General features: G+C 49.5%; 1 protein-coding gene across 1 annotated transcript in view; it reads left to right on the top strand.

Moving 5' to 3' along the window:
- Positions 1–14,091, top strand: part of ZFAT (zinc finger and AT-hook domain containing) — a 933,238-nt gene that overhangs the window by 607,669 nt on the left and 311,478 nt on the right. Inside the window, exons 10-11 of the mRNA XM_086966254.1 lie at positions 674–847; positions 3,237–3,325. Coding sequence (XP_086822380.1) covers positions 674–847; positions 3,237–3,325 — 263 coding nt within the window. The remainder of the gene's footprint in view (positions 1–673; positions 848–3,236; positions 3,326–14,091) is intronic.

The following is a 14,091-nucleotide window of genomic DNA, read 5'->3' as shown; positions in this document are numbered from 1 at the left end:
GACCAACTGACACTGTAAGCTCAGAGAGACACTCAGGTATTCCATGATGCCACATTATACAGAGCTATTCAGTTTAGAACAGGAGAGAAGTAATTTACCACACAATCCCTGCCACTGACAGCTTCGTGGGTGCTATTTTGTGGCAAATCAATCCAGTGTCCACATATTCACCCTGTCATCTTTTCCTGGTCGTACTGACAACCAGCTTCAGTAGCCGTTCATTTTTCAATGTCTAACTTTTTTTTATCTCTCTTGTGAATGGCATGTAATGTATGCTGCAAACTGTCATCATTCGTGATAATGTTTTTATTCATGTGTATAGTGCAACTCTGTTTCTTGTTTTTAAAGGCTCTGCTTGTTTGGTTTACTTTTGGCCAATCACTCTCTAAGAGAGCATTTTGGCAGTTAGTCCACCCTTGCTCCCTCTCTCCTCCCTTGGTAGGTAAAAAACATTGCCATTTACAATGTGAATAGCTCTAACTTAAAAAAAGCAAGACCTATTGCATTTCTAATGCTTGTTATGAGTTCCATCCAAGTAGTGACGTCTCTGAAGTAATTTTGGTCCCATATAAGATTTCTGCCGTGTATATCCCCCACTGTTAAGATTACTGGGACTCTGTTCTCAACCGTGTGGCATCACATTTAATCTGTTTGATATCATACACTTTTGTAGGCCTGAAGCCTTTCAAGTGTTCCATGTGCGACTATGCAACACGCAGCAAGAGCAACCTGAAAGCGCACATGAACCGGCACTGCAGCGAGAAGACGCACCTGTGCGACATGTGCGGCAAGAAGTTCAAGTCCAAGGGGTCCCTCAAGAGCCACAAGCTGCTGCACGTGGTGGGTGGTAAGTCCCTGCTCTGTACGGTGCCCGGCAATGTAGGAATGTCCCAACAGAAGCCATTCATGAAAAAACCTCTCCCCGCGACCCATGTGGGGCAATCCCCAGATAGGATTTGGGACGACTAGTGTATGGTAACTGTAATTATGAGTGCAGTCGGAAAATCGTAGGTTTCAAAATGTAAGCGCGCCACTGGAATTATGCATCATAAGTGCCAAATTATGCATCGGGTTGACTCAATTATGCAGCAATAAAAAACGTATTACGCAGGAAGGAAAGGCAAAATGTTGACTTTTGAATTATATATAAATTATAGGGCTTCCGGAATTTGAACAACTTTTAAAACGAATATTTTCATGGGAAAAAAGAACTCATTCTTTCACATGTATTTAAGTCACCTTGGTTCATGATGTAAATATTTGCCTTCTCCAAGATGTCTCTACTGGAGGATATTGACACTATTTGGCACGTCTTTAAATGCCTACATCTAGCCATATTCAGATCAAAATGTCATGCTGATTTTTTTAAAGCATCTGAGATGTCCTTGCACCTGTGCCGACACTTCAACAACTTCCTCTGTCATCCAAACAACTGAATTTGTTAAAATCTGCCACCAATACTGCAGATGGTGGATTATCTACAACTGCAGCTGTTTTACATTTACTTGTCAAGGTGCAGAAACATAGTCAAGCTTTGTTTCCAATGGCAGCAAAGTCTATTTCAAACAGATGTTAATAGTCTAGATATGAGGCACCGTGGACACTTCCTAAAAGATCGAGGAAGTGAAATAGAAACTCATTTTTCATACAGACTCCTGAATCTCTGTAATTTTGAGGTTCACCTGGCCTTCCACTTGTAGGCATTTCATATTCCAGGTATAGTCCACGGCACTAGCGTTATTCGCCCCAGCTTTGGATGGTGCATCCTTGACGGGATAAACATTCATAGGGACCTACAGCACTTAACTTAGGGGTGAACTGGATCTGGTGTTCAGGGCCAGGTCAGCGAAGCTTTGCAATGGTGCATAAAAGTGTGATTTGTTTTCACCAACTTTGTCGCTTATCAGGTATGGCATACACGAAGCAAGGTTTGGTGCAGGCCAAAATGCTGCAAGTGTTTGCCCAACGTCAACCCGAGAATTGAACTTGTAGACTAATCAATACAAATGTAATGTTTATAAATCACATACATTGCGTCAGAGATTGTTGCAAAACCAAATAAACCATTGAATGTTTCCTTCATAAATACAAATAGAGCGAACTGATTATTTGCTGCTCTGAATAAAAAAGGGTTTTGCTCCAAACACAGATCCGTATTGCACATTTAACAGTGGAGAAAATCTACTTTATATACTGCGAACAATACAAATTGTAAGAAATAAGTTTGAGTCATGTTTTGCATTTGTACAAATGCCGTTTGTTCCTTCGTGTATTACACCAGCAGCAAATATGGCACCAATGGGTTTGCGTTGTTTTGTTTGCAGTAGAGCCAAGTCATGGAGATAGTGCCCAAGTACCCCAAAGCCCATCTTGTAATGTAAAGGCGTATATGCTGTTGTGCACCATGGCAGACTTTGGATTTTGGCATACTTAACCCTAGAAAATGTAAGAGTAATAAAATTAAATAAAAACTTTATTCACAAATCCCTGGATTTCAAAGTCGGTTATTTGCTTATGTAGAACTTTATCTATACTTGTAGCAAATGTCTGACCAAAACCGCTACCCATGGTTTCGGGGGTCATAAAGGGTGCAACACTACAGAATGTAAACAGGGATCTGAGTAGTTTCCACTCGTAGCCATTCCTCTTGCCCTTGGTCAGATCATAGTTGTCTGTTGGGTGTATCAAAGCAAAACCAAAGGGGATGATGGACGGAGTGTTGAACATTGCAAGCACTCACAACTGATCTGGGTTTAATCCATCATCATTCTTTATCTCACTCCGCCACCCCAGTTCAGACATGGCTGTATGCAAATCAGTCTGACCCTGTGCCTCATGGGAACAGTCCAGCCCGAACTGCCAAGCCATATCTTCCCTGGACCGGACACAAGCATCCTGGGACCGGTTTCTGGCTAATCACCCCTCATCAGCCTGGCTAGCTTGAATCCAGTGGCAAAGTGAGCAAGGGACCCAAGTCTGGGCATACCCTGCCAACTTAGGGCGAACAAAGCAAAACCAAGGGGTGGATCAAGCCGAGCATGTGATGTCATGGGGTCAGATTGTGAAAGCTGGCCGTTCCATGAACGCTGGTATTTTGGTAAATCAACGCCCATAGATGGCAATTCCTGCCGAACTGCTGCTTACATAATTGGCGCCTTGCTGCATTACTGCTTAAATACCGATTTGGTAGGAAATATGGCCATGCAAACCAGTTATATTGTTCTATTTCATTGCAGGTAAACAGTTTAAATGCACAGTGTGTGACTTCACCGCAGCACATAAGCCCCAGCTCGTACGTCATATGGAACAACATGCGCCTTTTAAGGTGAGTCTCTATTGACCTCACGAATGCTAGATTCAGAATGTTCCCACTGTGGCTGGAAAAATGACAAAATATCTTTGCATTAGACATCAAAACGACAGCAAAGCATTACCTGGTAGCAGGTTGTAGAAGCTCTTTACTATCCTGGCCTTATGATTGTTCACAGTCTTCCCAATACGTAGGATGCTATTTCACCATTGCAGGGGAAGAATTATTGAGACCTAAGAAGTTATGATTGGAAATATGGAAGGGGTGTAACCAGTCTGTGAACTAAACAGATGGATATGTGTGAGTGAATATGTACGAGTCAGTCTGCAGAGATATTAGCTCCAGCAATAGCTGAGCAACTTATAGACGATCTCCAACAAATTATGGTGTTTGCCATGGAAGTGTCTGCCCGCGGCTTGTGAGGGGAAAGATGGCGACCGATTGAGACGTCCGTGCATAGCTCCCTTACCAGCTGGTCAATTTCTTTATGCCTGCCGCCCGCCATGCAGATAAAATTATGCCTGAAGCCACTACAACCGCCAACACCCTATTTTTCCATAATTCAATGTTGTGCGCACATTGCTGTGATTTTGCCCTTAGGCAAGGAGAGCTGCTATTTGCCTGCAGTAGGTTTCTTGAGGCGGTCAGCTGGACTGATCATCAACCTCTGCAGCTGTTTTCATCTAAGGTGGCCACCATGGGACCTAAGACAGCAGGCGGCAGAGGAAAGGCAACCACTGCCCCCTTTGACCGGAGCATGCTCTTTGGTGGAAGTCGCGGCCTCGGGAACAGACATGGCATCGGCCTCCGCGTTCCATTGGGCGCCGACTGCAGGGTTCGACCCGGACGGAGACATTGGGGGAAAAAAGGGGAAGTGCAGAATTGTGCTCCCCAGCAGCAGTCCTGGTGTTGTATCGTGGCCCCCGCGGGGTGTGACTTGGGCTAAGTTCGACAGCAGCCGCTACAGGGAAATCGCAAAGCGATGTGGATGATTGTGAACGATTGCGGCAAGACAAGGAGACCGCTTCACCATCAGCTGCTGCAATCAACTTTTCTGGGGAAGCAGTAACACTGGCTGCAGAGCCTGCAACATAATTGGTAAAGCATACGATTAATGGGGTGCTTCCAGAGGATGATGTGGGGACTACGTTCAGTGATACAGCAAATGATAGTACTCAAATGTGTGAGTCACGCCCAAGGTCAGTATATAACATGAACAAGAAATGCTAGATAAAAATAAAAATATGCAAAAAAATGAGAATGAAATCCTAGGTGGGGACAGCAGGGAGAGGGGATGTATACCTCTTGCAACAAGCCCTTGCCACCAGTTTAGCCCTGTTAATCCGCTCTGACACCGACTCCAACTGTACCCCAACGACTGTCCGGGTTAGAAACAGTGCCTCCTTTCATTCACAGGCCTTGAGGGGATTTCAGCTGTGGTGGATCTGAAAATCCTTACAACTACCCTGACTCCTATGAAGACTTTTTGGCCTGACTGGTTAATGACAACCGGTAGGAGAAGCTGGTGGATGCCGGTGGCCCGGACACCCCACCAGGCACCTACCTGGTCTCTCCTCCTAGTGTGGCTACGGAGGAGGGGGCATCCTTTGCTGTGCTGGTGAGGAGGGCAGCTGAGGTCCTTGACCTAGAGCTACCCAGTGTGGTATTCAAGAATAATGTCTTGACAGAGGTGCTCCTGCCGGAAGTATCCCACACAAAAAAACCTACTGCCCTTCAATGAAGCCATCTCTTATGTCCTGCTTGGGGTCTGGAGCAAACCCTGCACTGCCACTCCCACGCACAGGACATTTGCAAGTCACCACTGCCCTGCTCCTGGGGACAATCAGTCTGCCACTTTGGGAGGATCCCCTATTGCAGAAACAGGGAAGGGTTCTGCACTAGAACTTGTGCACTCTCCATCTTCATGCTTGGAGAGTGAGTGGCGATAGTTTAGGTCATCTTAGTACCCAGTTGTCCATCAACAAAAACTGTATATGCCTGCCGTTGAGACAATTTTATCACTGGTGCACTGAGAAACAAGTTGACCCACCTTCTGTTTGAAGTGCTGTAGTTTGTTTTTTCCTTATCCTGGCAAGACCTTAGTTTTGACACTGTTAAGGGTGATCTTTCGGCCAACTCTGCTGTCTTTTGTGCAGTTGCCTGTTCAGCCCTCCTTTTGTGACACATTTTATGCAAGTTCTCCAGCACGTTTCCACCCAAACCTTTTCTTATGTCCCAATAGGATAATAATTTCATTTTAACCTATTTTATTTGTGCCCTCTTTGGCCAAAATATCACGCTACCAACTTTCTTCCCTCTGCCTAATCCCTCCAAGGAGCAAGAGAGATTCCACAATCTGGACCATAAAAGGGCACTGTTATTCTCTATTGATTTCACCAAAGAACACCAGGTGGACCATCAGCTCTTTGTAGGGTTCCATGAAACGAAAAAGGGGAAAGCAGTGTAGAAAGGGCCCATTTCCAGGTGGACTGTACTCTGCATAAAACATCTGCTATGATTTAGCCAAGAGGCAACCCTCTAAGGCCTTGCAAGCTGATGCTATCAGTGCCAAAGCTGCATCTACTGCTTTCGCTCATGGAGTTCCTGTCCTGGACATCTGCCAGGGTGCTACAAGGGCATCTTTGCACACGTTTACCATACTCCACTTCCTTGACAGTCAGGTCCATCATGATGGGCAGTTTGCCCATTCGGTCCTCCAGGACATTTTAATCTGAGCCAGTTCACAGGCCTTCTTCCAGGAAAGTATTGCTTTGGTATATGTCCTAAGTTAAAGAATCTGCAACTAGACATCTCTTTCAGATGAACAAGTTACTTACCTTCAGTAATGGTTTCTGGTAGAGACTCTATCTAGCCCCAGACTCCTTACTGTCCCTTTCATCCTCCCTTTTCAGCGAACTGGACTTATCCAACACAAATGGTCCTTGTAGGCCCTTAAAGTCTGCACACTGGTCAGTCAGTCTTCTGTCGTGGCTCTGTGCTTCTAGCATGTAAATATTCACTAAAGAAACTGATGTCAGCGCGCTGCAGTGACTCTATACAAGCACTGCATGCATCCCATTGGCCGTGGATGATGTCTACAGCGCTGATGTAGAGCCGTCCGATGCCACCTACCGTCTTGCAGGGTTAATGCTTAAGATTTTCTGGATCCAGTCTGATGACAGGATGATATTCTAAGGTGAGGAATATGAGGCTAGATTAAGTTTCTTCCAGATAACTTGTTACATAAGATTAGCAACTTGTTCTCCCGGGAGCTGCAGAGCAACCATGAGTGCGTAAGTGTACCCCCATTACTGACAATGGTGTTCAAACTTCGACCAGAATTCAAAAAGTATTATAGGATATTCAAACAATGGTGAAAATACTGCAGGCATAAAATACAGAATCAAGGATCTTGCTAACTCTGTAACAAGTAGAAATAATATGCTTTCTCTAAATTGGTGAACTTATGACCATCATTTTCACTCAAAGTCTGGGAAAGTATAGCAAGGTGCTGGTAAATACTACTTGTAGTACTAGTACTCATACTCATACTAGTAGGCACACTGTTTCTTGTGGGAGATGGTGTGCCAGAGGGCACTTTGCCAACCACATAGATTGGCATGCCGAGAGCAGGTCTGTGCGACCATACTCCATTCACTGGATTTGTGCAGGAGCTCCCTGGAACCTGTGTGAGGCTTGCAGCCACCCTTGTGGGGACCTTCACGGGTCCATAAAGGGTTGGGCCACCCAACACACACACACACTCACGTAATGGAGAGTTATTTGATGCTTCTCAAACTGTATAGTGCTGGTTATCATTGCACACTTGCTAAAAATGACTGGTGGGATTACAATAATGCACAATTAATACAGTGCGTAGCCACAATGTTCCTGTGGCACATTCAGTATGCATGCACATTTGCTTACATTAGTGCTTTGCACCTGGGTGAATAATAGAGTCCCAGGGTGTCAATGGGGTGCTAAATATATTATAAACTATTCCTTGTTGCAGATTGTTCCCCTTACCATCAGTGCCCTGTCATTCTCGCATACACATTACCCTTCATGGAGCCACCCTTCCCCTTCAGAGGGGTTCTCGTACCCAAAAGGCTTTAGAAACACATATACATTGTCATTTGAAGGTACATTCTTCCCCTCCTGACCCTGACCACGCCCAAGAAGCTGCCATGTCTTCCAGATGTCAGAAGGCCTGCATACTCTTGACAGTTTTTTTAATGCAGTGCATTGCAGGGGTCCGCACTCCTCACTAAATTAAAAATATGCGTATATATTGTTCCTTTAAAACCAACGAATCGACCGCCAAATCATAAACATAAAGCCATGCTTCAGTCCATGCTTCAGCCCATGCTTCAGTCCATGCCTCAGTCCATCCTTCAGCCCATGCTTCAGCCCATGCATCAGCCCATGCTTCAGCCCATGCATCAGCCCATGCATCAGCCCATGCTTCAGCCTTGCTTCAGTCCATGCCTCATTCCATCCTTCAGCCCATGCTTCAGTCCATGCCTCAGTCCATCCTTCAGCCCATGCTTCAGCCCATGCATCAGCCCATGCTTCAGCCCATGCATCAGCCCATGCCTCAGCCCATGCTTCAGCCTTGCTTCAGTCCATGCCTCATTCCATCCTTCAGCCCATGCCTCATCCCATGCTTCAGCCCATGCCTCAGTCCATGCTTCAGCCCATGCCTCAGCCCATGCTTCAGCCCATGCCTCAGCCCATGCCTCAGCCCATGCCTCAGCCCATGCTTCAGCCCATGCCTCAGCCCATGCTTCAGTCCATGCCTCAGTCCATGCTTCAGGCCATGCTTCAGTCCATGCCTCATCCCATGCTTCAGCCCATGCCTCAGCCCATGCTTCAGCCCATGCCTCGGCCCATGCTTCAGCCCATGCCTCGGCCCATGCCTCGGCCCATGCCTCGGCCCATGCCTCAGCCCATGCTTCAGCCCATGCTTCAGTCCATGCTTCAGCCCATGCTTCGGCCATGCTTCAGTCCATGCCTCAGCCCATGCCTCAGCCCATGCCTCAGTCCATGCCTCAGCCCATGCCTCATCCCATGCTTCAGCCCATGCCTCAGCCCATGCCTCAGCCCATGCCTCAGCCCATGCCTCGGCCCATGCTTCAGCCCATGCCTCTGCCCATGCCTCGGCCCATGCCTCGGCCCATGCTTCAGCCCATGCCTCGGCCCATGCTTCAGTCCATGCCTCATCCCATGCTTCAGCCCATGCCTCAGCCCATGCCTCGGCCCATGCCTCGGCCCATGCCTCGGCCCATGCTTCAGCCCATGCCTCTGCCCATGCCTCGGCCCATGCTTCAGCCCATGCCTCAGCCCATGCCTCAGCCCATGCCTCGGCCCATGCTTCAGCCCATGCCTCAGCCCATGCTTCAGCCCATGCCTCAGCCCATGCCTCGGCCCATGCCTCGGCCCATGCCTCGGCCCATGCTTCAGCCCATGCCTCTGCCCATGCCTCGGCCCATGCCTCAGCCCATGCCTCAGCCCATGCCTCGGCCCATGCTTCAGCCCATGCCTCAGCCCATGCTTCAGCCCATGCCTCAGCCCATGCCTCGGCCCATGCCTCGGCCCATGCTTCAGCCCATGCCTCTGCCCATGCCTCGGCCCATGCTTCAGCCCATGCCTCAGCCCATGCCTCAGCCCATGCCTCGGCCCATGCTTCAGCCCATGCCTCAGCCCATGCCTCAGTCCATGCTTCAGTCCGCTCCACTTCGTGTCAGGCGTTTGTTCCAGGCTGCTCCACCCAGCAGTACACCCCTCACTTCCCATGCACGCCATGTTAATGAACCTTTTCGGTAGCTAATGTTCAAATACAGTTCTACTTCAAGGGTTTTCCTTTTAGTGGTTGTCCTTTGACCCTTCCCTCTCCCCCATGAGTGCCAAAGGGGGTCCTAGTCAGCACGCGAGGGGGGCCTTTTCTTGCATAAACCTGCTCCTTCAATCTCGTGCAATGAATCCACCAGCCTTGTCTCATCCTCACTCTGCCCTCATCACCAGATATTGAGAAGAGAAACTCCAAGATTAGCTCTTCGTCTACTTGTACTGATATTAGTTAGGATTTTACCTTACACATGTGTCTGTGACAGTGCCTTGTGAACCCGCAGGGTACCGTGGCATCAAAGCCCCAGCCTGCCAATATCGGATCATTGATCCCTAGCTTGGGCCCCGACCTTGGGTGTTAATCGCCTGTTGCCACAAACTTTCACTACAAGATCAGACGTGTTCCCTGCTGAGATAAAGTCTTTAGAACAAACTGAGATGTGCGCAACTTTCAGAATGTCGATTTCTTTTAGTACTTAACACTAAGCCTGTTAAATAATCTATTATAGTGGGAAGCCACAAGGCGTCTTTGGCAGCCGAGGTCTCCGCTGCTTTGTTGGTTAAGATGAAGTGCTGGTCGCTGAGCCATAACCGTAATGTGAATGAGCCTACCTTTTCCTATTGCTAAAAAAGCCCAGATTTCAATTCCGGCTTGTCATTCATAAAAGAAGGATGGCGGTCTAATGTTAGGGTTGAATTGTGGGTCAGGCTAATTATTCCCCAGTGCAGAATGTCAAAATCCATTTTTCTTAAATATTAAGAACCATTCCCACTGCCTTCAAGGCACATCAGCCTGACCCCTTGCTCACCCTGGTAAACCGCACATGCGCAGAAGAGAATAATTGTGATGATCACGTGCCGCTCTCTCCGTCCATCTTCATTAAAATACTGTGCAGACATTTTGTTTCCGTGAGCGTGATGTTTAAGTATATTCTAGGTTTTTTTTCTTCAGGACAGAGTGCTGCTTTCTGCTAATCACATTTCGATGCAGTGAACATGGCTCATGTGTGAATGACCTCGTTGCCTTTGCCTCAGGGCATTTTTTTGGGGAGGCGTCAATATCCTCTCTGCAGCCCTTTGACCATCTGTTGTGAAAGAGAATATAACCGCACAGTGTTTGCGAGTTTAAACAGGTGTGGGCATAGCCTGGAGCATCGGGAAGATGCTCTTTTATTTTATTGTGCTTCGTGCCTTGCATTTATTTATGGGGCTAATACCCTGCATCCCACTTCGAATAAATAGACTTTAAAGCCTCCTGGAATTCAACATGTGCCTATGATAGTAATGTCAAGAATATTAAATTATGGCTTGGAGTTAAATATGTAGGAAAAATTACAAAAAAAGAATATATTGCCTAAAAAAACAGATAACCCATCTCCCTTTAGCTTGTAGAAAACATTTCGCAGAGGCCGCCCCTACAAGAGGCTTAGAGGGCCGGCGCCTTAACCCACGCCAGGCCCCTCCTCCTCCAAGGAAGACCAGTTCGTGGCACCCCTCCACCCCCCCAGAAGCGGGAAAGTCCGGGCACTTCCCCCCCCACCCCCACTAGCTGCGCCAAAGGGACGCCGGGCCCCGCCGGCCAATGGGGTCAACACTAAGGGCAAACCCCCCAATAGGAGCGAAGGCCAGCTAGCCGGGGATGTAAAGCGGGGGGCATAAAAACGCCGCACCCAAGTCCAGTGGGCATCTTGGACCCGGGGCGGTGGCAGCACGGCGGAGGAAATCTTGTCTGGCGAGTTTAACCGAAGAATCAGGGGCGAAGCGCTGCCCGAGCAGCGAGAGATCGGCGACAAAAAGAAGAGTCCTTGAACCCCTGACTGCTACCTGGTCGTGGCGTTTCCTGGGGAGCCGTGCTGAACCGGGAGCGCTGAGGAGCTGTACTGCCGAGCAAGAACCAGGAGAGTTTGAGTTTAAATCATTTCTAAAGCGCGTGTACACCTGGCGGTTTCATGGCGCTGTGGTCTACTGAGCCTCAGAGAAAACGAAGGTCAGGGGGGCATAGGGAGGAATTATTGTGGGAAAGCTTGTAGAAAGAGAAAGGTTTTTAGTGCCTTTCGGAAGTGAGAGTATTGGGTGGAGGATCTGAGGAGGGCCGGAAGAGAGCTCCAGAAGGTGGGGGCGAGTGTGGAGAATTTTGAGCCTCCCCACTTTTTACGCCGAAAGCGGGGAACTGTCAGCAGATGTTGGGAGGATGAGTGCAGTTCCCTAGTGGGGGCATAGGCTTTAATCTCCGAGGAGATAAAGGCAGGGGCGGAACCTAGCCGAGCCTGAAAAGTGATCCAGCCCATCTTGAACTGGGAACGTTCACGGATGGGGAGCCAGTGCAAGGATTTTAGGAGTGGGGTGACGTGATGGAATTTGGCCAAGTTGTAGACTAGATGGGCGGCCTGGTTCTGAACCAGCTGTAGTCGTCGTACGTTGTATGCGGGCATGCCGCAGTATAGAGCGGAAGCGGAATACGGATAGAGCCGTGCAGAACCAGGAGCACTGGGAGCTCCATCAATCGAAGCGGGACCGGCGAGAGCAAAAGCTGGGGGACCCTAGACAGGTAAGCACCACCTCCGTACCGCTGCTCCTGAGCCTGCCCTCCCCCCCCCCCCCCGATCGCCGAAAGTCTAGACAGGGCAGCACCACTTCCGTACTGCTGCTCCTGAGCCCGCTGCTGCCCTGCTCAGGTCCGAGCTCTGCTCCCGCTCTGCCACCGCCGGCGGGGATTGGGCTTCCATTGTCTTTTCCACGCTGAGAGCAGGACGGAAGGCGGCGGTTGAAGCAGGAACCGGAAGCAGCTAGCAGTTCCGGGGCAAGAGGGGTCGCGTCAGGCGAAACGCTGTGGAAATTGGCACACGACCGGCGCAGCAGAGCCATTACCCGAAGTCACCGATCTCTCTGGGGCCAACGTCGGACATCAGCATCGGCGAAGCGGAAGCGGGAGGAGCGCGGTAAGCGGCAAACCGCACTAGGGCACCGGCTCGGAGCCTGCCGAGCACGAGGACACAGAAGCTGTGCTGGGCCTTGGCGGAGGCTCCCTCATTGATACAATCAGCAGCGTGGTCTGATCCGGCATTGTCATGGTTGGTGCATCACATAGGCGGCAGCACCCCGCCGGGGACACGAGAGCTTGGGGCCGGACGGCAGAGCCACGAGGGGGCGGCCGGCAGGAGCTTTAAGGACGCAGTAAACGGACAGTCAGCAAGCAGTGCAGTGGCCCACCAGCAAAAACATTGAGCACAGCGGGTCAAGGCGAGCAACAAGGGCAGCAGCAGACGCAGCGGGCACCCCCGCCCGCCCATCCCCCGCTGTCCCATCATGAGCAGTAGGAGGGAACTTGGGGAGCTGCTGAAGCAGATCCGGGCAGCCTCCGAGGTGCACGGAACGGATTGGCTGCAGCCACACTTGGGGCTGGGCACAGAAGAGGGTCCGAGTAATCAGCCGCCCGAAGGGACAGAGGAGCCAGCGCGGAAACGAATAAGGAAACCACCGGCCAAACTGCAGGGCGCGGCTACAACCAGGAAACCGCGGCAGAAAAGGAAGGCTGTCCCGCCGACAGACAACCCGAGGGCAGCAAGACCAAGCGGGGTGATGGAGACAGCAGCAACAAGTGGTGAGCATATTAACACCATTGTGCAGGAATGCATAAAAGCCATGACTCCGCTCATCTTGCAGGGGCGTAACATGCAAGGGGAGGGGAGTATTAGTGACCCAGGGAGGGGGAGTGTTCTGGCCTTCCGTGGCACCTGATAGACCCAGGGTGGGTTAGACAGGCGCGTCTAAGAGCACAAGGCCCCATCCCGGGCAGACAAGGAGTAGTGGGGTCACCAGTAACAGGCTGGAGCGGCCCAGCCGGCGGCCCAGACACCTCCCCCCTTCTCCCCCCAGGGCAGGAACCATATGTACGTCCCTCCCCCGGCCCCGCATCCTTGACAACCAGGGCCCAACAGATCATTTCCTATAGCATAAGAACTTTCTGCTCCTCCTTTCTCATTAAGGTGATCTTTTGTATAGTTATTGTCACATTTACTCTGGGTCTTGCTACTTAAGACTTCCTCTTCTTCCTCTGCCTCAATTTCTTGTTCAATTGAGGGCTGGGCTGGAAGAGTCTTGAAAAGGAGGACAACCGTGGATCGAGGAAAATCCCTGAGATATTTAAGTTGGTTTGATATTGGGAGTCTAAATCCAGGGCTGCCAGATCTACGGGTGTTGGATGAATCTCAACAACACTCAGCACCTTTTCTATCATGTCCTTCCCTTTGAAGTGTTGCCTCAAAAAAGTCTTTAATGAGACTGATGATCCTCGTTTTACACCTCCTAGCTTCGTTGTCTGCTGAGTAAAGTTCAGGGATTGGGTGTTTCTCTGTGCTGATTTTTTACTTCCAATAGAGGCTCCTTGGTCTCCTTTTACATCTCCTTTTTCTTTCCGATTTTCAGCCATATCCTCTGCCCCATATCCGGTATTAACAGTCTTTTTAGCATTTTTTGGGGCTTTCCAAGCTTTTGCTTTCCCCAGTGCCATCTCTTTTTTTTGTTCTTTTTTCTTCTTTCTGTCGCAAGCACCCACCCTAAGACTTCTATGGGTTTCCTTTCTTCAGTCGCGGTTGCACCTCCAAATGTCCTCGTTTTCCCTTATTTTCCTTTATGACTAGCACCAACATCCACTCTGGGGGTCTGGGGCTACTTCTCTTCCTACTGCGTGTACATCCGTCCATCCTTTTTAACGCAAAGGCAACTTCTTTCTTACTTACCTCTATTTCGCGGCCTTACGCTCTCTCCACCACTGCTGCACCACTACCACTGCTCTTCCTGGTGACTCCCGGGGTTCCAACAGGCTTATGCCCAGGCTCGAACCTGCTCTCACGTCTCGCTTTTGCAGTAACGCCGCTTTGCCTACAAGACCAATAAGGCTCCAGTAGGGTCAGATATCTGACTCATTACTTCGG

Source organism: Lissotriton vulgaris, chromosome 4_1 (genome assembly GCF_964263255.1).
Source record: "Lissotriton vulgaris chromosome 4_1, aLisVul1.2, whole genome shotgun sequence".
NCBI classification, from domain to species: Eukaryota; Metazoa; Chordata; class Amphibia; order Caudata; family Salamandridae; genus Lissotriton; species Lissotriton vulgaris.
This window is presented reverse-complemented; position numbering and strand designations above follow the sequence as displayed.